Source organism: Cimex lectularius, unplaced genomic scaffold (genome assembly GCF_000648675.2).
Source record: "Cimex lectularius strain Harlan isolate CLEC.00 unplaced genomic scaffold, Clec_2.1 scaffold59, whole genome shotgun sequence".
Lineage (NCBI taxonomy): Eukaryota > Metazoa > Arthropoda > Insecta > Hemiptera > Cimicidae > Cimex > Cimex lectularius.
Window position 1 is genome coordinate 2,188,834 of NW_019392794.1, and position 21,059 is coordinate 2,209,892.

The 21,059-nt window shown below is 33.9% G+C and overlaps 4 protein-coding genes and 1 long non-coding RNA gene across 6 annotated transcripts in view; 1 reads left to right on the forward strand and 4 right to left on the reverse strand.

The window, feature by feature from the left end:
* Positions 1–12,994, reverse strand: part of LOC106661744 (cyclin-dependent kinase 20-like) — a 74,388-nt gene extending 61,394 nt beyond the window's left edge. For both annotated transcript variants that reach the window (XM_014385333.2, XM_014385334.1), the window contains exons 1-6: positions 12,805–12,994; positions 12,443–12,721; positions 12,199–12,387; positions 11,894–12,136; positions 356–583; positions 155–290 (exon numbers count right to left, since the gene is read on the reverse strand). In XM_014385333.2, the coding sequence (XP_014240819.1) occupies positions 155–290; positions 356–583; positions 11,894–12,136; positions 12,199–12,387; positions 12,443–12,628 (982 nt within the window). In that variant the 5' untranslated portion in view covers positions 12,629–12,721; positions 12,805–12,994. The remainder of the gene's footprint in view (positions 1–154; positions 291–355; positions 584–11,893; positions 12,137–12,198; positions 12,388–12,442; positions 12,722–12,804) is intronic.
* LOC112127270 overlaps positions 1–21,059 on the forward strand; it is a 121,251-nt gene that overhangs the window by 3,862 nt on the left and 96,330 nt on the right. The gene's annotated exons all lie outside the window — the stretch shown is intronic.
* LOC106661743 (polyribonucleotide nucleotidyltransferase 1, mitochondrial) lies at positions 1,372–3,982 on the reverse strand. Its single transcript, XM_014385332.2, has one exon. The coding sequence runs from the start codon at positions 3,760–3,762 to the stop codon at positions 1,486–1,488; it is 2,277 nt and encodes a 758-aa protein (XP_014240818.1). The 5' UTR covers positions 3,763–3,982; the 3' UTR covers positions 1,372–1,485.
* On the reverse strand, positions 7,731–8,843 carry LOC106661745. Its single transcript, XM_014385337.1, has 5 exons — positions 8,585–8,843; positions 8,377–8,498; positions 8,210–8,302; positions 7,964–8,154; positions 7,731–7,894 (listed from the first exon to the last, which is right to left on the reverse strand). Exons 1-5 carry the CDS (start codon positions 8,629–8,631, stop codon positions 7,817–7,819), a joined length of 531 nt encoding a protein of 176 aa, XP_014240823.1. The 5' UTR covers positions 8,632–8,843; the 3' UTR covers positions 7,731–7,816.
* LOC106661666 (nephrin) overlaps positions 16,480–21,059 on the reverse strand; it is a 257,075-nt gene continuing 252,495 nt past the window's right edge. Inside the window, exon 11 of the mRNA XM_024227934.1 lies at positions 16,480–17,733. Within this exon, the coding sequence (XP_024083702.1) occupies positions 17,548–17,733 (186 nt within the window). The 3' untranslated portion in view covers positions 16,480–17,547. The remainder of the gene's footprint in view (positions 17,734–21,059) is intronic.

Consider the following 21,059-nt stretch of genomic DNA (forward strand, 5'->3'; position numbering starts at 1 on the left):
AGGATTAGGGATTAAAGAAAATCCTATAATGTTGATTTGTTTAATTAAATGCATAGATAATTTTTAACAAAACTGTGGGCAGATTTAAAAAAAAAATCTTTGTTCTGTTATAATATTAACACTTAGGGTACAGTATCAAGCAGAAAACGGAAACCTTGGAAAATTTCCTGGGGCGGAGAGAAGTCAAAGTCTTTTGATTTAAGTCTCAGTCGGTGGTCGTAGAGAGGCCTGGGCAAATCCACTTCTTTGATTTGGTTCGGTGGCGTTGAAAAATATTTATGTGACAAGGCCTGAAATATGGCAAGGGTTATCGTACAATACACAAAGGATAGAAAATTTTTGCAGTACTCATCACCTCCTTAGCAGTCATCCTCTTTCGCGAATTGTACTTGACAAATGACTTGATCAAGTCGATGGCCGTGGCGGGGACGTCTGGCAACTGTTTTGACCAAGGGACTGCTTTCGTCGGTGCGAATGAAATTTTATTGAAGTCTGGAAGGGTCGTGTGCCCTGGCCAGTTCTCCTCAGTTGGTGTCCCCAAATTTTTTATCACCAATGCCAATTGGTCGATGTCAGTCTCACCCTTAAAAAAGTGCAAAAAATGGGTGTAAAAGTTCAACGATTTTTCACATTTAGTCTGCAATTGTGCACAGGTTGGGCTAGGTTATATCAGTCTAGGGTTAGTTTACATTTTACTTTCTTTCTAATTATGTTAGAAAACAAAGAATATTATATTTTATTGGCTATTTTATTATCTTTTATCAGTAATCTTGACTCCAAGCAGACGGATATTCAATTGCTGCAAATACTTGTTTTTTAAATGGGTATATTTTTCATTTATAATAATTGTCAAATAAAATATTATTATTATCCATGATTTAATGTTTTTCCTTGAAGTGAAGAAAATATGTGACTGCAAGTTAGAAAAACTAATTGGATTTGGTCAGTCAAACTTGGTTGAGTGTACAACCAGTGAGTATGAGCACACTAGTAATGACTGATAATGGCCAAATTAAGGATAATTTCTCTGTAGATTCAAGGAGAAATTTCACAATGAAACCATGACCTTCGCTTTAGTGGTCATTATAAATCATAAGTAAAACTGCGCTTGCCAGATGGGTCAACTGTGATATCATCTAACTGGGGCTAATAAGCAGAGCAGTTTGAACAATTTAACTTTATATCTTAGAAATATGTATATCACAAACTTTTAGGTTACTGTCAAAAACCAGAAGAAATGATCATAGTGGTCAAATTTAAAAGTTCTGATAGAAGTTTAGGGTTAAGCAATTACGGTTCTATTTGACTTAAGCCTAAATTCTCAGGGAAAAAATTCATATTAATTGATACTTATAAAAAACAACAAAGGAGTAACTACAAATAAGCCATCAAATTTTTTATTCATAATTGTTTAAAAAAAATATATATACAACAACACTAAATATGTACAAGTCTAATTGTAAGTTTTATGTTTAAATTTAAAGACTAGCTATCAGTTTTCTGCAAGTTTTGAACTAAACTGGAGGCAGGACCCATGAGGACCTTCCTCGAAAGTCTCATTTGCCCAGATACAGGGTCATGCCCGAAAAACTTGACTTGAATCTCTTGGCCAACTTCGAATCCAAGGACTCTGGGGTCACTGACTTTTCTCTGGTCGAGCTGATTATTGTGAAGGAGCGCTGGACGCATATTGTTGTAAAGTGTGACCATGACACCATTTTCCCTGAGCTCTGTGATTTTGGCAGTGTAAATAGCACCGAATTCCAATAAGGGTTCTTTCTCTTGAGAGAGCCATGTAGATATCTGCTCCATGGCCTCGTCCATTGCCAGCTGGTTAGGTGCAAAAATTTGATAGTTGTCTGTTTCTTCTTGGAAGGTAACTTGAACACCGTTATTGATGAAAAGCTGTTTTAGGTGAATACCTCCTTGGCCGAGTAATTTTCCCCTTTTGTGAACCGGTACATCTAAGACATCTGTTACTGGCCATGAGATTTTCTTTTCCTCTCTTGGTTCGCTGATCGTTGAATTCATTATATCTATGATTTTTGACTTGGCTTCCCAACCTGCTTGAATGGCCTCCATGACGATTTTCAGAGGCAGGCCTGGGATTTTAATATCAGCCTGTAGTGCAGTGATTCCCTTTTTTGTACCGGCGATTTTGAAATCCATGTCACCCATGTAGTCTTCAATGCCGAGAATATCAGTAAGTATTTTATAGTTTTGGATATGTTTGGTATCGTTCCCTTCGTACTTGGTTATTAAACCGATTGCTACACCTGCAGCAGGGCTGGTAATGGGGACACCGGCGTCAAGGAGTGCTAAGCTGCCAGCACAGATGGACGCCATAGATGATGACCCGTTTGACTGAAGAACTTCAGACGTCAGACGTATTGTAAATGGGAAGTTACTTGGTACGATAGCTCTCAAGCCCTTCTCTGCAAGAGCCCCATGGCCAACCTCCCTTCTCATTGCGGGACCCAACCTCCCGACCTCTTTCACTGCATAAGGGGGAAATTCATAATGCAAGAAAAAGTTTTTTTCTTTCAACCCGCTAGTCAGCATTGTAATGGGGTCCATGTGAAGTGCAGAATTTATCGAATCTAACGAGACCGTACATAAAACTTGTGTCTGACCTCTTTGAAAAAATGCAGAACCATGGAGAGGTTTGAACATGTCTACATTCGACCTTATGTGCCTGAGCTGTGTAAGAGTTCGACCGTCACATCTCACATCTGTGTGGAGCACTAGAGACCTAAATGTCTCTTTCCACACCAAATCAAACATTCCGTTTAAGGTTTCTATGCTGACTTCAGGCCTTTCCTGTCGAATTTTTTCAATCACTTTGACTTTGACTTCTTTCACTGCATTATCCCTTGAGAGTTTATCGTGAGAGAAATCCTGGAAAATTTCTTTTAGTATCGACTCTGATTCACTTTTTACTGTGTTTAACAAATTTTCATCTAACTCCTTAGGCTCGAAAGGTCTCTTTTTTTTCCCATGGTGTTTCTGCAGTTGCGATATCCCATGTACTATCTTTTGACACTCTTGAACGGCTGTTTTGACTGCTTTGAGGAAATCCGGCTGTAAAATGTTATTCGCACAGGCTTCAAGCATAATGACTAGGTTCTGATTTGCCGCCGTCACAACCATATTAAGCGAACTGTTAGACAGTTCCCTTCTCGTTGGGTTTAGGATGACAGTGTCATCCTGGAGCCCGACCCGGACGGCGCCTACAGGGCCATTCCAAGGTATGTCAGACAAGCTGAGCGCAGCAGAAGCTGCATTAATGGAAAGCACTTCAGGATCATTGATACCATCTAGGGCAAGGAGGTTGCAGATCAGCTGCGTCTCGTAAAAGTAGTCTGAAGCGAATAAAGGTCGCAATGACCTGTCAATCAACCTGCTCACTAGGATCTCCTGTTCTGAATAGGTGTCCCTACGGTGGGAGCTGGTCGGGATCCTGCCGGCTGCGGCCGCCTTCTGTTTGTAGTCAACCGTGAGAGGTAGAAAAGAGGTTGAAGACGGTTTTTCCTTGCTCACTGCTGTCACCATGACTGAAGTGTCACCAAGTCCGGCGACACAACAGCCGTCCGCGAAGCCGGCGAACTCGCTGACCCCGATGCGAAGTGATGCACGATCGATTCCAAATTCGATGTCCACATTTCCGTTTTTGCTTGTTGAATACCTGCTACTAGAACACCACGAGCCGGCTATCCTTTCTTTGAAAAGTCTCCTTTTTGAAAGTGTTCGGAGGAGACTCATATTAAACACATCAAATTATCAAATATTATCCTGGTTTAAAAAAAAGAAAAAACAAATACATACAAAAAGAATCACAGTTAAACAAGTTATTTAAAAAAACACCACTTGATTTAGTAGTAGATACCCCGGTAGCATGGAAGAAACAGTACTATCACCTCCATGAGGGACCCACACTTTCTGTGTGCACTAGTGTAATTGCGCTTTCAAATTTCCCTTTTCACTAAATTTATACATTTATTTATTTAACAAGTAGCATACCCTTTTTTTATGTAGAAAAGTAATAGTTTACGAAGTAAATTAAAATTTACAATTAAATTTATTTATGAGACTTTATTTTAAAGGTACAAATAGGGCTTTAAGCTCCCTTACATGTACTTATATTAAAAATGAATTAAGTTTTATAAACATAATAAAATAATAATAACAGCGATAGTAATAATAAAAGATACAAAACAATTATGACAATAATATATACTTTAAAATATTAATTATTTATAATTGACGGATGAAACCATATTATGAAAGATAAGCAGAAAGATATAATAAACCCCGGAATAAATAACAAAAAAAAATACATTTATAAAATTTATAACAAATAATAGTTGAAGTAAGACATAATAATACACCGAGGACAACAATACTTGTCAACAAGTAATACTTGCAAGCGTTGTAATTCTCATTTATTACGGTTTAGTGGATATTTTTAAATAAAAATATAAGATAGCTTAATAAAAAATTAAACTGAGTAAAACAATTTTACCAAAAATGTTGCTATGGAAACAATGAAGAAAATTCAGTACAGAGTATTTCCTCCTCTTGTGTTGATCTCTGTTTGCCATTCGACGTGGGATTGATTTATGAGGTTTTGAATGTAGTATGATGGAATGTATGCATGCTCTTCCAACAATTGAAGAATCTAGCCATTCCTAATTCCAGGATAGATTCCAGCATGTAGAATTGGATAATGCTATTAAACTTTCCTATTTATTTTTTATTTTCAAATCAGGAGAGAAATCGGATTTCAGAACTACAGACTTATGTGCATCCAACCAGCTAAAGTCTTTGAATCTCTCATACTGAACAAATTACTACCCTTGCTAAACATTTTAATAATTCTACAATAGCATTCATTCATCATTTAGATTTAAATAAAATAAACCTCGGTACCAATTTGATTTCAGAATTATACAAGGTGTTGCAGGGTTAAATGTCAATACTGCCATGGTGGATTCACTAAATAAAACATAGTTGAATGAGGTTTCTGTCTCGTCTCTTCCTGAAATATTAACAGTTGTGACTTTAGTCTAAAATCAGATTTTTTAACATAAAATCATAATTTCTCAATTTTGTCATTCAAACACAAATCTGACCTTTATTTTGCAAACTACATTAAATTTTCTAAAACATAACATTTCCATTGAAAAATTTGCATTTCAGAATACACAGTGGCTGCCCAAAGAATAACAAATGGCAAAACCCATTTTTTTTTTTTTTTAAATACTCAATTGTGGCTCATGCAATGACTTTTCCATCAAAATTTCCGGGAATTTCATCAATGTTGCCTTATTTTATAAGTATTCCGAGGACATATTTAGTTTTACATTTTTAAGAACTTTCCTTAGTGAAATCTCCTTGCAAGGTTGAAAAACGTGATATTGAGCCCAAGGAGAGCAGCACACCAAGAACATCACACATGTCATATTTTTAATAAAAACATTTATTATTGGTAACAAAAATTAGATACATTCTTCTCGTGGCATGGCCAGCATTACCAACTTTTTTTGGTTTTGCCATTTGTTATTCTTTGAGCGGCTACTGAGTATTCTGAAGTGTGAATTTTTCAACTGAAATGTTATCTTTTGGAAAATTTAATGTAGTTTGCACAATAAAGGTCAGATTTGTATTTTAATAAAAGTTGAGAAATTACAATTTTATGTAAAAAAAAATCTGATTTTAGATTAAAATAACAAAAATATTAATATCTCAGGAAAGAGTAAAGATAGAAACCTTGTTCTGGTGGCACTGAACTACATTTTGTTTAGTGAATCCACCATGACAATATTGATTTTTAACCCTGTAACACCCTGTATAATGAAATCTTTTGCTGAAATTTTGTAGGCAGATAGAAATAGTTAAAGTGGAGTTCTGCTCACATAATGTTTTTCTCAGTTATCTAGATTTTGAGCACTAGTACTCATCATCAGGCTAATTAAATTTTTTTTTTAAATTTATAATTATATAGGCTCATTTATGCCCATATATGAACTTGTGAACACATATGTGCAGAACTGAACTAATGACTTCTTGTGGCAAGCTGTGAGAATCACCCATTGCTGTTTTGTCAGACCTTGCACTTATCTGTACCACCATCGACACTCAAGGGGCTATTGACAACAAGATCATTTTTGCACCAAAAGCATGCAATTTTAACCTATGTACACTACTTACAATATCTAGTCTGATTGAGGGTACTTGATATTCCACCACTGACACACTTGTACTTCACATACATTCACACATACACATTCGCACTGGATTTTCTAGAAATTTATTTACCTGAAAATATATGTGATATTAGTACGCTGGTGATGGAATGAGACGATTTTATTGAGTCAGACCTGTGTAGCCTGTTCTCCAATATGCTCTATTCTATAGACGACAAGAGAAATGGGGTATATCTAAACGCTTAATGAAACAAAATATCTATCACCAAATTTAATATATATACAACAATAGGATTACCTATTTATACAGAATTACCCGTTTCCTCTATAAATCAGAATAGGGGACCCAAAGATTCGCTGCTGTGTTCGAGCAGAATTCTTATATTGGGCAGCATAACTCTCTCCCTAGATGGAGCCTAGGAATGATACCCTTTGATTATGTGGGACACATTGAGCAACTTTTCTCTGCATGTTGGGCATATAAGCAGGCTTTGGACCAAAAGTAAGGGTCTGAGTCAACTAAATACTTGTTTATATTAAGACTAATTAAGGATTTATTTGGACTGACACTTGTGTGCTTAAAATCTGTATAACTGAGAAAAAACAATTAGTAAGAAGAACAATTGTTTTCAATCAATCTGAGGTAGATGCTATTTTTATTAAAATTAATCTAAAAACTAATTAATTCTAAAGTTAATTAATTATTAGAATTAATTATCAACTCTAAAATTAATATTCACATTTTATTCAAAGGTATTAATTAATTAAATATTAATCTATTTAATATTAAATTAACTAATTTTATTAAAGATTAATCAAACATAAAATGTAAATAAAAAATTATTTCTTAAACAAATACGTTTTTAATAAAAAGTGTCACCTCCATGGGCTTTACTTTACATTAACCACATACCAAATTAGAGTTGATGATGGCTCCTCACTGAAGATGGCGCAATGCCGAAACACGTTTAAATAACTCAAAAAAGACGCAAGTGGGTAAGTGACCCTGGGCTGGTTCAACACATACCAAATTGCCCAACCTCAATAAGCGCAACTGCATGAATCAACTACTTGGAAGAAATAGTCATTTTTTAAATTAAATTTAAAACTACTTTACATTTAAATGTTTGATTATTTTTTTGCTTAGACTTATTTATGAGAAGGTGGTTATTTTATTAAATCTTGAACCTTATGGCGTACTTTATAATAAATGTCAAACTTTAGACTAGAAAACGTACGTAATATTAAGCAGCAATAAATAATTTTATTTAAAACATCAAATAGGCTGAGTTTTTGTTATTGCAAATGATTGTTTATTTGGCCTTATCGTGCAGTATTGTTATTGAAATGTAACAAGTTAATTAATTAACTTATTATCAAAAATGTCATTCTCACTTTGTTAACTATAATAAACAAAACAGTTTTTAACAAGGAAGCCAGTGCATAAATACAGTTATAAGGCATAGGAGTTTAGTACATATTTTTTTACACATTGAATCTAATGTAAAGTGAAAATATCTGAGAGACTGACGCTATATAAACACAGGTATATTTGTTACAATACATGTTTCTAATTTCATGAAGACAATTTGGTAAAAATAACATTTGACTTAATAGATGACCTGTACCAGATTTTTATTGTATTTGTCAAGCAACTTCTTTAAGAAAAACTTTCTTTTGGATATTTCCTAAGAAAAATGTTGTTATTAATCGAAATTGTAGTTTTTAAAAAATTTGAGATAAGTAATTATACTTACATCCATGGTCAAGGGAAATTTAAAACAACCAATTTTTAAATCTAAACTTTTAAGATGCACTAATTTTGCTTCTAATGCCAAGCATCCACTGAGTGTTTGATTCTCCCAATCCATATTATAAAATTTAACACAGGCCTCAACTAAATCCTCAATGTAGGGTACATGAGTGCAAATTGGCGGGGGGTTCCTAGCTAAAATTGAACTCTAAAATTCTTTCAATTCCTTGCAATTCATTCCAATAATTACCTGAGATTTCTTCATCAATAATAGTATAGTTGTTAATGGTCATAGAGAGTTCCATGCCCATATTTTTCCTTAACAGCTTAACATCCACGCAGGCTATAATTAAGAAAAAACAAGAAAAGAAAAGAAAACGACTCTTTTTGTCTTGTAAAGGGACATTTTAATGTTACCGGTCAGTTTGAATTTTTCGATTTTGAGACTAGTTTCACAGCATTTCCACTCGTCTTTTAGTGTCTGGCAGCCGTTGATTTCTACGATATTGTCATGAGTGGAATTAAGATGAAATGCATTGCTGAAAGCAGCAGATATTAAATTTGTTGTTTTTAGATTAAAAACAAAACAATAGACTGTGTGTGTTTGTTAATTGTTTATAATTACCTAGTCCCGAGAACAGCTATTGTTAATAGAATGCAAAAATTCCACATGTTTGCAGGAATAGTGGTGAGCAGCAAATAAATTCAGTTGTTGGTCATTCGAATCAAAACAGTCTTAATAATTATGTGTTATCACCGTGATAATACTAAACAATATATAAATTTAACAATTTTTTTGGGACAAATTTAGACTTTCATCCACAAACAATACTCGTTTAAAAATATTATACTCAGTTCGACAGCATGGCGGACTAAGAGATTAAAAAGATCAAAGGTTGTCCAGAGATAAATTCAGCAAAGAAGATAACAATTTATTATTACTCAATTAAAAGATTGTTCAGCTTTAAATAAGGTTGTTTTTCTTTTATTGGTATTTTATTTACCCTATTAATTTTTCATTTAAATTTTTTTTTTTTTTTTTTTTTTTTTTTTACATGGTAGTTTTTAGTTACCTTGAGTAGTTGAGGGTATTTCAACTACGAGGTTATATGAACCCTCGGGGTGCCAGTGTTTAAAAAAAAAAGCCCATTTGTATGTCTGGTTCGAATGTAGGGCCGATGGATTCTAACCTTTACCTTACAGCGATGAGTGCTGCGTCAACACCTAAACGGTTGCAGCCACCGATTCCACTCTCTACTAATTTTGTTTGTGTCAATACTTTTCATGAAGAAGCATTGTGCCACATCACTAATTGCCTGAGCATTCATTAAGGTCAAATAAAAGGTACTGGGAGACTGGGAGTCAAGACAGCTCTCAAGTCGTCCCAGAATCACAAATTCCTCAAACGGTTGTTTTATTAAAATGCCACCTATCTGGAAGCACATTTCAACAACTGGCATTAAAAATATATGATCACTGGAATGGGGGGTTCAATTTTTTAGTCAACTGTTGGAAGAAGGTTGAGGGCCAAACCTTAGATTGAGAAGGCTCGTGAATGGCATCTTTATCACCACAGAACACCATAGAAAGAAACTATCAATGCAACACAGAAACAGTGAAATTTGGAAGGGTGGGTGTTTGTCTTGTTCTAAAGTGGTACCAATCCAAAGGGGAGCCTTAAATGTTCTAATATAATATGTAGAGATGATCCTATCTTGTAAGATTATGTAGTGCTTTTTATGCCTTTCTTTAGGCTCTAACTCTTTGTTTACGCTAAGTTCCTGAACTCCTTGAGTGGCCAGTAAGAAGTCTGCACCTAATCTAATCGAACACGGGACAATCCCAAAAAAAAGATAAAGGTTCAGTCACAGGATAAAAAATTCTCAGGGTGTTGCAATTTTTAAAATTTTTGAGGGGAATGTGGTTTAAATATAGTTATGATATCAGCAAATATTTAACAATCACAGTACACTAATAATGATGGAAATTATAAATGATGGGGTGAGTGTGGAGTTCAATCCTTTTTAAAAAGGTGGTTCCTACTCACATTAAGTTCTATATACATCTATTTCTATTAGGTTGTTTATTATGGACAATTCTAAAAAGTTCAAACAAGCATCTTTGTTAATTTCCAATATAAAATTTATATTACATTAAAATGTGATTATTAATTCTTTACGGTGTAGAGAATTAATTAGTTGGAGGAATTCTTCGAGATCCTCTAAGTTCCCAACCACATGCATAGAATATCATCTACATAGAATTTCCAAAAATGAACAGATTTAATTAATTTGTTTTTTGATTTGAACAGGTTTTTTCAAAATTATCCATGAATATTTCGGCACAAAGTGGGGAAAATGGAGACCCCATTGGTAACCTTTCATTTGGTAAAATTTACTATTGAATTTACAATAATTCGATAGTAGGCATATATTTAAGAGGTCTATAATATCATTTTTTACAAATTCGTTAATAGAATTCTCGGTAAGTTTTTGTTTTATGAGTTTAGTACATTCTTCAATGGGGATATTTGTGAATAAATTAGTAACGTCAAATGACACTAACACACAGTTGTTGGGACACTAAATGTGAGTAGGAACCATCTTTTCAAAAAGGACTAATAATGATGTGTTTGATAATAAATGTTTGCCATTTAAAAAATATTGCTGCACAGATCTATCTCATTCCTCTAAGCCCCAGAATATTCCCATAAAAGATGTAGAGTGGTCTTATATGGGAAAAGGGTATTAAGTTAATAATTGCTCTGTTTTAATTGCCTCTAGCTTACAATCTGCTTTTATTTCTTAGTGTTCACCTTCGTTGTGAAGGAGGCTAGTTGACAGGCTGCGCTGATTAATTTGTGTCTGTTTATCGTATGAGCCCTGGCTTCCTTGGATAAATTATTAAATAGAAAAACAATCAAATTATTGTGAAATATCAGACAAAAGTGAGAATATTCAATTTGTGGTTTATAAGCATTAATTATTTACTGAAATATGCTTCAGCTAGTTAACATTATTTTGCCACTTATGTTTATTGACTTTGTGGTGGCTAGAATGGTTATCAGATCTATTTTAATATTATGCACCAAAATGCAATAAACAACTTTAAATTTATTTAAACAAAATATAAACAGTTAATCGTTATATTCCTTTTAAGAGCTTTAACTTTCAGATGTATTCTTTTCATGACAGTACTTAATTTGAAAGGCATAAAGATGAACAATTTGACAATGAAACCAACTTGGAAACCATTTTGGAATACATAACTTGTACATTGAGCCAACTTAATGAACTAAATTTTAAAAAACTGAGCGATGTACATGTGTAAAATGAGTTCATAATTTCTTTTCTTGACATAATTGATAGAAGTATAACAGTTTATATTAGTTTGATTGTCACCGATCATTTTGGATCCTCAGTGTTGCGTCTGACAATCTGATCAGCAAAGACAGGCAGTCCAAAATGATCGCTAACAACCAAATGACTGCCTTCATTACCACTGGTTATATTAATTAATACAAATGGGTTTCTGTAAATGACTGCAAAATTATTTAAAAAAACCTTTTAACATTAGCCTTGTAAATTGCTTATTTGTGTATAAGTTTTCGGTTTTGGGAAGAAAACTTAACACATATCTCATGAATATAAATTAGTTTATATTATTTCTTATATAATTTTTATTTAAATTAGTTTGGCTCACTGACTAATGTATATAAATCATAATAATGTAATTAACTGGTTTCAACATGATAAATATGATTAAATTATCAATGTTAAAGGAGATAAAATGTTTACTGTTGACTCAGAATGATATGAATATCAAATGATATCGCAATATGCACGGCCAGCAGATTCATATTATGAAATGTGGTAGCTGAATAGATTTATGTTTTTTAAATTAATCAATTAAGATGGAAAAAAATTGTACTTACAGGAAACAAAGGAGATTTTGTGAACATTTCAGCAAATATGCATCCGACTGCCCAAAGGTCGATAGCCTCTGAGTATTTTCTCGCTCCATAGAGCAGTTCCGGGGCCCTATACCACCTCGTCGATACTTGCTGTGTATAAGGCTTGCCTCTGTCCTTTTCAAGCCAGAGTAAGCGAGCCTGACCAAAATCTCCTATCTTCAAAATTCCTTCTTTGCTGATAAGCAGATTCGCTGGTTTCAAATCCTGAAGCGGAAATATTTTATTCATCACAGATCTGAGAATCTTTTAAATCTGCGCACACTTACCCTGTGCATGATGTTATTCTCGTGCATGTAGGAAAGCCCTTGGAGCAACATGTGCATATAGCTCTTGATCAACGGTTGGTCAAGCTCTACCTCCCGGTCGTGGATCATTTCCCAAAGCCCAGAAGGCATGTAATCAAAAACCATTATAACTCCAGCTCCTTGAGGGAAATATTCAATCAATTTCATAATCTGAAATTAAGGTTTTTATTTACAAGTTTGCATTGTTTGTTTTCAATTTTATTACATATTTGCACTCTAGGGCTTGCATTGTTTTGATCTCCCTCAGTATGAGCCTAGGTATGCCTTCCTCAAGCTTCTTCACTAGAACTTTTTTGAGTGCGACCTCCTTGTCCTCGGTCTTGTTCTTGGCATGCAGGACATAGCCATGCGCACCCTCGCCAATCCTCCCTATAACTTCATAGTTCTCCATGTCTCCCAGAATCTAGAAAATCATTGTATCCCTTTGGTAAATTTAGTATAGCTCAGTGTAACCTTTCCACTCTGCGTTAGCAACAGCCTCTGCCTAGAAACAAACAGACAGTGCAAAAAAAATCAATAGGGCAATTTTCATTGTTGGCATTCTGTCTGATTTTTCTTTAGACCAACTTATTGTTTTATCTTTTGGATCAAAACCCCCATTTTCTACGTGAAGCTAAAGTTCTCACACCTCACAGATCTTCTTAAATGATGTTTACAAACAGTTTTAATCCAAAGCAAAGAACGGCTAAGTTGAAAGTTTTTATTTACATTTCTGTTTTTATTTCATTCTTGTTTTTTGTTTTTTTATTGACTCAGCTGAACTATTTATTTAACTGAAACTTTAATTTTTTAAAACACTGGCTGGTACAAGGTGGAACATAACAACCATTTCAAATAACGCATAATGTAAATGTACTCAGACAAGACTTTAATTAAGAATTTCAGGTTCATGAGGGATTTAGTAATAAAAACTTCAACTTTAAGTTTTGTTCAATTTTTAATTTAACACTTAAATTTAAAAAGGAAACCAGCAACATTATTTCATATTATGTTTTGTAATATCTCTAGTGAAATATAAACATCAGCCACTCCGAGTACAGCAAAAATGTAGCAAGTTTATGAGAAAAATAAAATGTTTAGCAATAATAAAAAACACAAAAATGAATAAATCTTGTAGAGATTGTCTTAACTTTATCACAGATGAATTTTTTAACAGGTTGTCAGTCAGATCGCAAGGATTCTCGTGTTAAATTTTTATTTAAGATTTTCTCACCCTTAATGTTAATGTTAAGGTTAAAAGGGGGACCTTACACACAATGACCAGTATTGGTCTATCGTGCAACTTTCATTATTATCTAGAGCTGTTTGCTAAGCTTAAGTCTTTTAAGTAGTTCTCAAAACTTTGAGAAAGCTCCTACGCTTCTAGCTTTTTCTAGGTTTTTCCTCTCTCAAGAGTAGTAATCTCAGCCTGCACAGGCTTCCGCACCAATATATATCCTTCTTCTTCTTGATAATATCTACTTCTGCAATGTTTAAAAAAAAATTAAATTTTTATAACGAGGATATTTGAATTACGAGGTTATATGACCCCTTGTAATGCAGATGTTTTTGAAAAAAAAAAACATTTGTAAGTATGTCGGGTTTGAATGCAGGGCTGCTGGGTCGAACCCTGGACCTTTACCTCACAGTGATGAGCACCATGTCAATGCCTAAACCAGTTGGGGCCCCCAAAGTGATTGTTTACACTTCATCATAAGTTAATTTTTAACAGGTTGTCAAGCTGACATTTTGTTATCATGATTGTCATGTTAACTTTTTATTTATGATTTTATCATCCAAGGATTAGGTTAAGGGTAAGGTTATGGGCAAAAATGATTCAGCCTCACTACAACCTTGTATATTACTCTTATGATTTTTCCTTCTTGATGATAGGTCATCTCAAAAAAAACCACAACCAGTTTTTATCCACGTTTCGGATTTATTTTAATCCTTCCTCAGGTGAGTTAACGCAATGGTTAAAAAAGTGGTCGTCAGTCATTAATATTTTATAACAGTTTATTTTAAAAAAAGAGCCAGTGTGGTACTTATTCAGACTACGAAAAAACGTTTTACTATTTTGAATCTGACTAGACTCTTATCACAACCTCTCATGTGATGTGTTGGGTTCTTGGCTGATAAGTGGCCTCAACGAACTTCTTGGCTAATTTATCAGCTTCTCTGCCCTATGTACCATATTTATTGGGTATTTTAATTTGAAATTTCTCAACAAATCTGATTTTGGAATCATGGCTTCAACAGATATCCCCTGTTGCTTACCTGAAGTTTCTCCTGGCGTATTAATTGCTCCTTTTTATGCAGGCAGGCTATTGGAGCCTGTGAATTGTGCTACTAGCTTCTCCCTGGATTAAGAATATGTAGTGGTGGTAGATTCAGGACTTCTTGAGCAGCAATGAGGGTCGTTCTTATTCCCCTGTATGCCCAGTCAGTCTAGTTTCTGAGCTGTACTGAGGATGCTGACTTCCTCAGCTGTAGAATCTGTTTTAAGTAACTTAACTTTATAGGCTAGAACCCAACTCTCCTTAAATCTGTTGTTAGGTTGTGCTAGTGCTAGATTTTTAATAAAAGAATAAACCAAAGGTATTTATTATAAAATTTCGTTCTCAGCCTTGTCTTTCCCATCACTGTTTTTAAGAGAGATTGAAAATAAATGCAAACAATAGTGCTTTTCATTTTTTTATTGTTACACTGTTTTATTGAGTAATTTATACAATATACATTAAAAAATGCAATTACACTCATTTTTCCACATTATTAAAAGACAAAAATATTTAAAATTACTGTAAATCATTTCTTATATTATACAGTAAACATTTATGTATGGTAATTATTATTAATTTGTTTTATATATATAATTTTTTTTTGTTTGGCATAGAGCATAAATATATATACAATTCATCTAACATAACATGCATAAAGGTATTACAAACTTTTTTTTTGATTTATTTACAAATACACTGCTTTTGATTTTTATAATTTTGTAAGTTAGGAATATGAAAATACCATTCCCCAAAGTTATATTCTGACTCTTTGAGCACTTTATTACATTATAGTCCTTGTAATTTTTGTCAGTTCATATGTAGCAGTTTTAACACATAAAAACACTTACGTAGGAATCTATGCATTTTTCTCTTCACTTAATTCAAACAGAATGCCAGACAATATTTCAAAATTTCATTTTACATTTTAATAAAAGGGCACTTGTATATACAAAACAACAATATCCATAGTTATTTACATATGTACAATTTTTAGGCCTTAACTGTACGAATTGCCTAAATAGAAATAACAAAACTCCTGATATATCTATAGAAGCCAATCTGTATACGCAATATAACATTTTCCTAAACCTCTTCCCAAAATCTGGCTCTCTTCATAAAAATATATATGCACTTTACAAATCAACAATATTTTAACTTTTCCTTTAATATGTACACTTTTCTTCTTTAATTTATGTAAAGAAATGTAATTTAAGAAGACAATTTGAAACAGATCAGAATTAGTTATCTTATTATCACTTAATTTTGATTAAATTATCTAGGAAGTTTGAAAGATATTGACAAATGTTCTTAGTTTTTTATAATTTGTTTTTTTAATCTGTTGCCGCCTTTTATATCTCAAACTATTTACAATTATAAAAGGACAGTTTCAATTCGACAAAAATATATTCATATATGTATACATTACATTGTGTCACAGCTAAATACGAGGGGCGATTGGAATGTTGTCTCATTGTGAATTAGTGTAAGAAGCTGTTCAGGGGAAATAAAATTCATCCTATATTTGCAAAAGCAGCTTATTATGACAAAATTCAATGAATGATCTACAAGAAAACTTAAATAAACAATGTACAATCAAAGTCATACAGCAAGAAGGTAATGAAATAATGAATGAGACAATGAAAGAACTGAAAGAGCAAAGACGTAGATTCGTCATTTTATTATACAAAATCGCTATAGAGATCTAATCTATGCCCTTTCAGAATTGAAGAAGAAAAAATGAATGAAAAAACAAAAACAAACAAGAAAGAATAAATTTTGCTTTGCTTTTGAAAATTTATATATTTTCTCTTGAGGAAAATTCTATTGGTGGCATCAGTATTCTAGTCTATTAAAAAAAAGTTCTGTACACTTTTTTTTATGATTTGAAATGAATTTTGTTTATGATTTTTGGTGCAAGTACACTTTATTTTGGTTTTTGGTATTGTCAATGAATAAAAAGTAAAAGTAATATATAAATCTCGTCTATCCATGGATTAAATTAAATAGTTACTATAAAATAAAGTTAATTTAGCCTAAAGGTTAATTTGTATAGTCATTTTATCGTTGTGAAAAAGTACACATTATATGTAAACAAAGTAATAGTTGAGAAATAAATCAAAACCAAACAACTATTTGAACCCTACTGATGACTAAGAAAAAACATTGAGCGTGGATAAGCATTTTTATAATTATTCAAAAATATAAGTTAATCGATTATACGTAGTGGGAGGGTAACAAAAAGGAAAAAACAAAAAACAAACAGTACTTTTTAACTATAAGCGAGGAGATCCAATTAAGTCCCAACCTGAGGGTACAGTTAAGCGTGACAATAATTTACATTATGAACTTTGCGAGATTCAAGCTCCAAAGGGAAAAAGTATTGTTCTTTATTGCATTTGTAAGTCTTTCATTATTAAAAATATATTTACAATATCATATCGCTTTTACAGAGCTGACGTTCCAAGAGCCTCTTGTTCTATAATTACAATTTTGATTTTTTTTTCATTATGTACAAAATGTGTGGATTCAATCATAGATTAGAAATGTAAATAAAAAAATTTGTTTAAACACATTTTCACTTTTGTCCAAGGAAACATGGAAGTTTAACTGATAATTGTGTTTTTATTTGTTTGGATGATATCAAAACTGAAAGCACAATGTTTTACATCGTCAATTTTGTGTAGTCATTGTGATATTTGTGAAGTCAAATAAATTCCGAGAATTTATTTGCATGATTCAATCACAAAATGCTTCTCTTAAAGGGAATGTGAGAAGATCTTGAAAATTATCTCTTAAAAAACCCTGTACTTTAAGAAATTCAAATTATCCGAAATATATTCTAAGTTAAGATAAAAAACATTCAAGAGAAAAACTATAACTGTACACAAACATCATAGGCCCCGGGCCGATTGCAAGGGTCGACTTTAAAAAATTAATCACACGCCGTATCTGTGGCGAAGGGGGCGGTTTGCTGGTATCGGTCCGCGTCCATGGCGCGCTGCTTTGATTTGGCGCCGTGTAAGCCGGGTGTGGCTTACAGCTTGGTCATTAGTCAGACCTGGCTCTCCCTTTTGTTCGTCATGAGAGGCGTCTGGGGGTTGGAGTCCGGGTGAGTTGACGGTTCCGGGGGCGGGAGGACGGGCACCCCTCGAGGTTGATAGGGTTGCCTCGGTGGAACGCCACCCCAGTGGCGAGGAAGAGTGCAGCCACCTCCTCCATACATGCCTACCTCACCCACCTGAAAGCAATAGTTAATTAATAAATTAAAGTTAATCTGGACAATTCAGTTTTTTTTGAGGTCTGCGAAGTGATTAGCCTGCAGTTTGGTCATGCTGATGATGGGATAGCGACAAGATTAAACTTATCAGAATGATCAGGGATGACCAAACTACATATCAATTTTCCAATTAATTAGTACTTATGAAAGGTATTGGTTGAGATAAAAAAGTCAGCGTCACGAGCGGGATTCGAACCCACGACATTCGGCTAAATACGCCACTACTCCACCACTTGAGCTATCGTGACTTCGATCCGCTCGGACACTAACTTCCCATCTCAACCTCACCTCTCGAATCTGAGATGAGGTTGAGATGGGAAGTATTTAACCGAAGGTCGTGGGTTCGAATTCCGCTCGTGACGCTGACTTTTTTATCTCAACCAATACCTTTCATAAATATTAATTAATTGAAAAATGTTAATTAGTCAATCGGAACACGAACTGTAATGGACTACATATCAATGTTTAAAGTTGACTATTGGTTAATTTACGCACATTGACATAATTACATACACATAATAAATTTGGTTCTTATTAATTTATAATCTTATGTACACCACATAAACATTAAGATTTACAGTAAATCTAAACCCCCAAAATGACTTATGTGGACGTAGGGGCGAACGCAACCCACTACCGCTCATAAGGTAAATTTGGCTGTACAGGAAGCCTACTTTTTACCGTGTACCAAAGTTTTATCATAGAAAAAATCCTTTTTATCTTTCCATCGAACAGTTGAACTGTTTGAAACGAATATCAGCAGAAACGAGTGTAATCCCGACTGTAACAATCAGAGGACCATGTGGTTGTTGTATTCGTGGCTTACCCTTAGGCATGGTGGGTAATTACGGAATTCTGAATTGTAAATGCATCTGCGGTTTTACGCGCTCATTGCATCCGGCTGCCAACGTCATTTTATCATAAGTTTAATAAGATGTCATCATTTCGCTGGTAAATTCCATTATTTCCATTACCTGGCCGCGCCAGTCAGATTTAGTTTGAGTAGTTTAAAGAGAGAACGAGAAAGCATGATAGATTTTCATAACTTGAAGAATTTAATTTAACTTCCGGATAATATTTTGATCAAATTGTTGAAGTGAAACTTCTTACATTTAAAGAATTTGTATTCTGTTTGATATAGATTAATTTATAGCTATTAGCCGTTCTCAGCTCGCCTCAGTGATATTTCTGACGCGTTGTCACATAACAATAAGATAATTAAAATAAGATGCTAATCTACATTTTAACAATGCCTAGATTACAAAAATATTCTCCCGTTTATTGTATGTTGCCATGAGTTACGAAATTCATGATCCATAAAAGAGAAAATTATTGCAAATGAACAATTTTTAACAAGATTGCTACACGAAATCAAGTTGAACTAGTCGAAAGGCTTCATTCGCTAAGTCGCAACTCCCGACTCAACTGGTATTTGAAAATATGGAAAATATTATGAGAAAAAATTGAGTGCATAAAAAACGCTTTAAGCAAAACTAACCTTTCACCAAGGTTTCAGCCAACATGTCAATTTGGTTTTACGTTAAAAAAAGAAAAAAAAAATCACGCATCACTCTCATGTTACATTAACTAGACAATGTCGTGATGCTTCGATGGATATAACTATATAAACAGTGAGAGGCAAGAGACAAAAGAAAACTTATTCCATTTCTGCGAATTTTGCCTGTGTCAAAGAAGAACGATGCGCCGATTACTTGTGCTATTGACCTTTAAGAATACTAGAACTGCAGTTGACTTCATATTCCATCCTAATTTCATAATAAAATAGCAAGTATTTGAATAATTAGAGATTAAAGGATTTATGATCGTTCTAAAAACTCCAAGCCACTCTTGATGGAATGCATCGTTTTGTCAGTTTCTAAGCGCTAGAAAAATTTCACGTCGTAGTAGAGAGGTTTCTTAGTTTAGTGAGACAACCGTAACCAGATAGGTCAGAAAATTAGTACTCTCAGCAATCAACAATGTCTCAACCAATTATGATTTGCGGAGAACATGGTGAGGCAAATCGCCTTTTGCCTACGACTACCAGGAACGATACGGGAGAATGTCAGCTTGTGTATTGTTGATGTTTAAAATCAAACAAAAAAAACTTGAACTTTATGGGTATTTATCCTGGCAATTGAAGAAATTTTTTAATCATATCGACAAAACTTTCGGTGAGACATCCCTTAGCCCTTTATTTTTTTTAATGTCCTAATTGCAGCATTAGGATCTCCAGTAATCAGATCCAGTTATTTACAGTAATCAGCAACGTCTGTTTAAATTGTGATGCTATTTCTATAATTTGAAGACTCGGTATCGTTGCAAAGTACTTATAAAACCATTTCACTTAGTAGAGTGTTGTTTTAAAAAGTGTGTTAGGAATTACGAGTTAGTGCGACGTCAGGGTTATAAGCAGGGTAAGCCATTCATTGGTACTGGGCTTTCTCAGTGATCAACAACGCCTAATTATTATATTTTGGATATAAATAGAGGCATAAAAAAACGTTTACTCCTTCAATTTTGCCTGTGTTAAACGCCTTAATTCAGCACAGAATCTCGGACCAAATAGCACGATATCAAGAGTTATAAGAAGGTGAAGTTAGCCTTGAAAGTAGGGAATTCTCAGCAATCAGCAGTTATGATAAAATATTACAAGTTTCAAAGTTTATTTTATCTTTTCTTTTTCTTTCTGAACTGATAAAAGTGAGAGGTTTTTCTGAAAGTCATTTTTCATTGTCTCTTGTGAGTTGTTTTTTTTAATCGCAAGTTTTTTAAAGATAAAAGATCATCTCGGATTTTTTAGATCCAGATAGATTTTTTCAATCAGTTTGCCGGAGTGAAACAGGTAATTAATTGTTATTTTCTCTTCGAGCAGTACAATAGGACAATGGACGGTATACACTATTAGGGCGTCCTCTTGTTTGGCCTTCTATTAAGAAAACACTTTGGTTTGCATGTGAATAGAAATGGCTCCTTGTCTCGTGAAAGGCTTTCTCCCGGGTTGCCTTCATATTTCACCCTTGTTCCTTTATGCAACCCCGTCGACGACACGCAATCGCCCTTTTCTCCCATTCTTTTAAACAACCTGGGCCCTTTTTTTTCAACACTTCAATTGGCCAGCTTTTTTACCTTTCCATTTGGACCAATTAGGGGGCAAATAGAGATTTGAAGAAAGTCAAAGAAGAAAGAATATGAGAGAGAGAGTTATGGTTTTTTGGGAGTGAGAGAGAGAGAGAGGGAGAGAGAGAGGGAGAGAGAGAGGGAGAGGGAGAGGGAGAGGGGGAGAG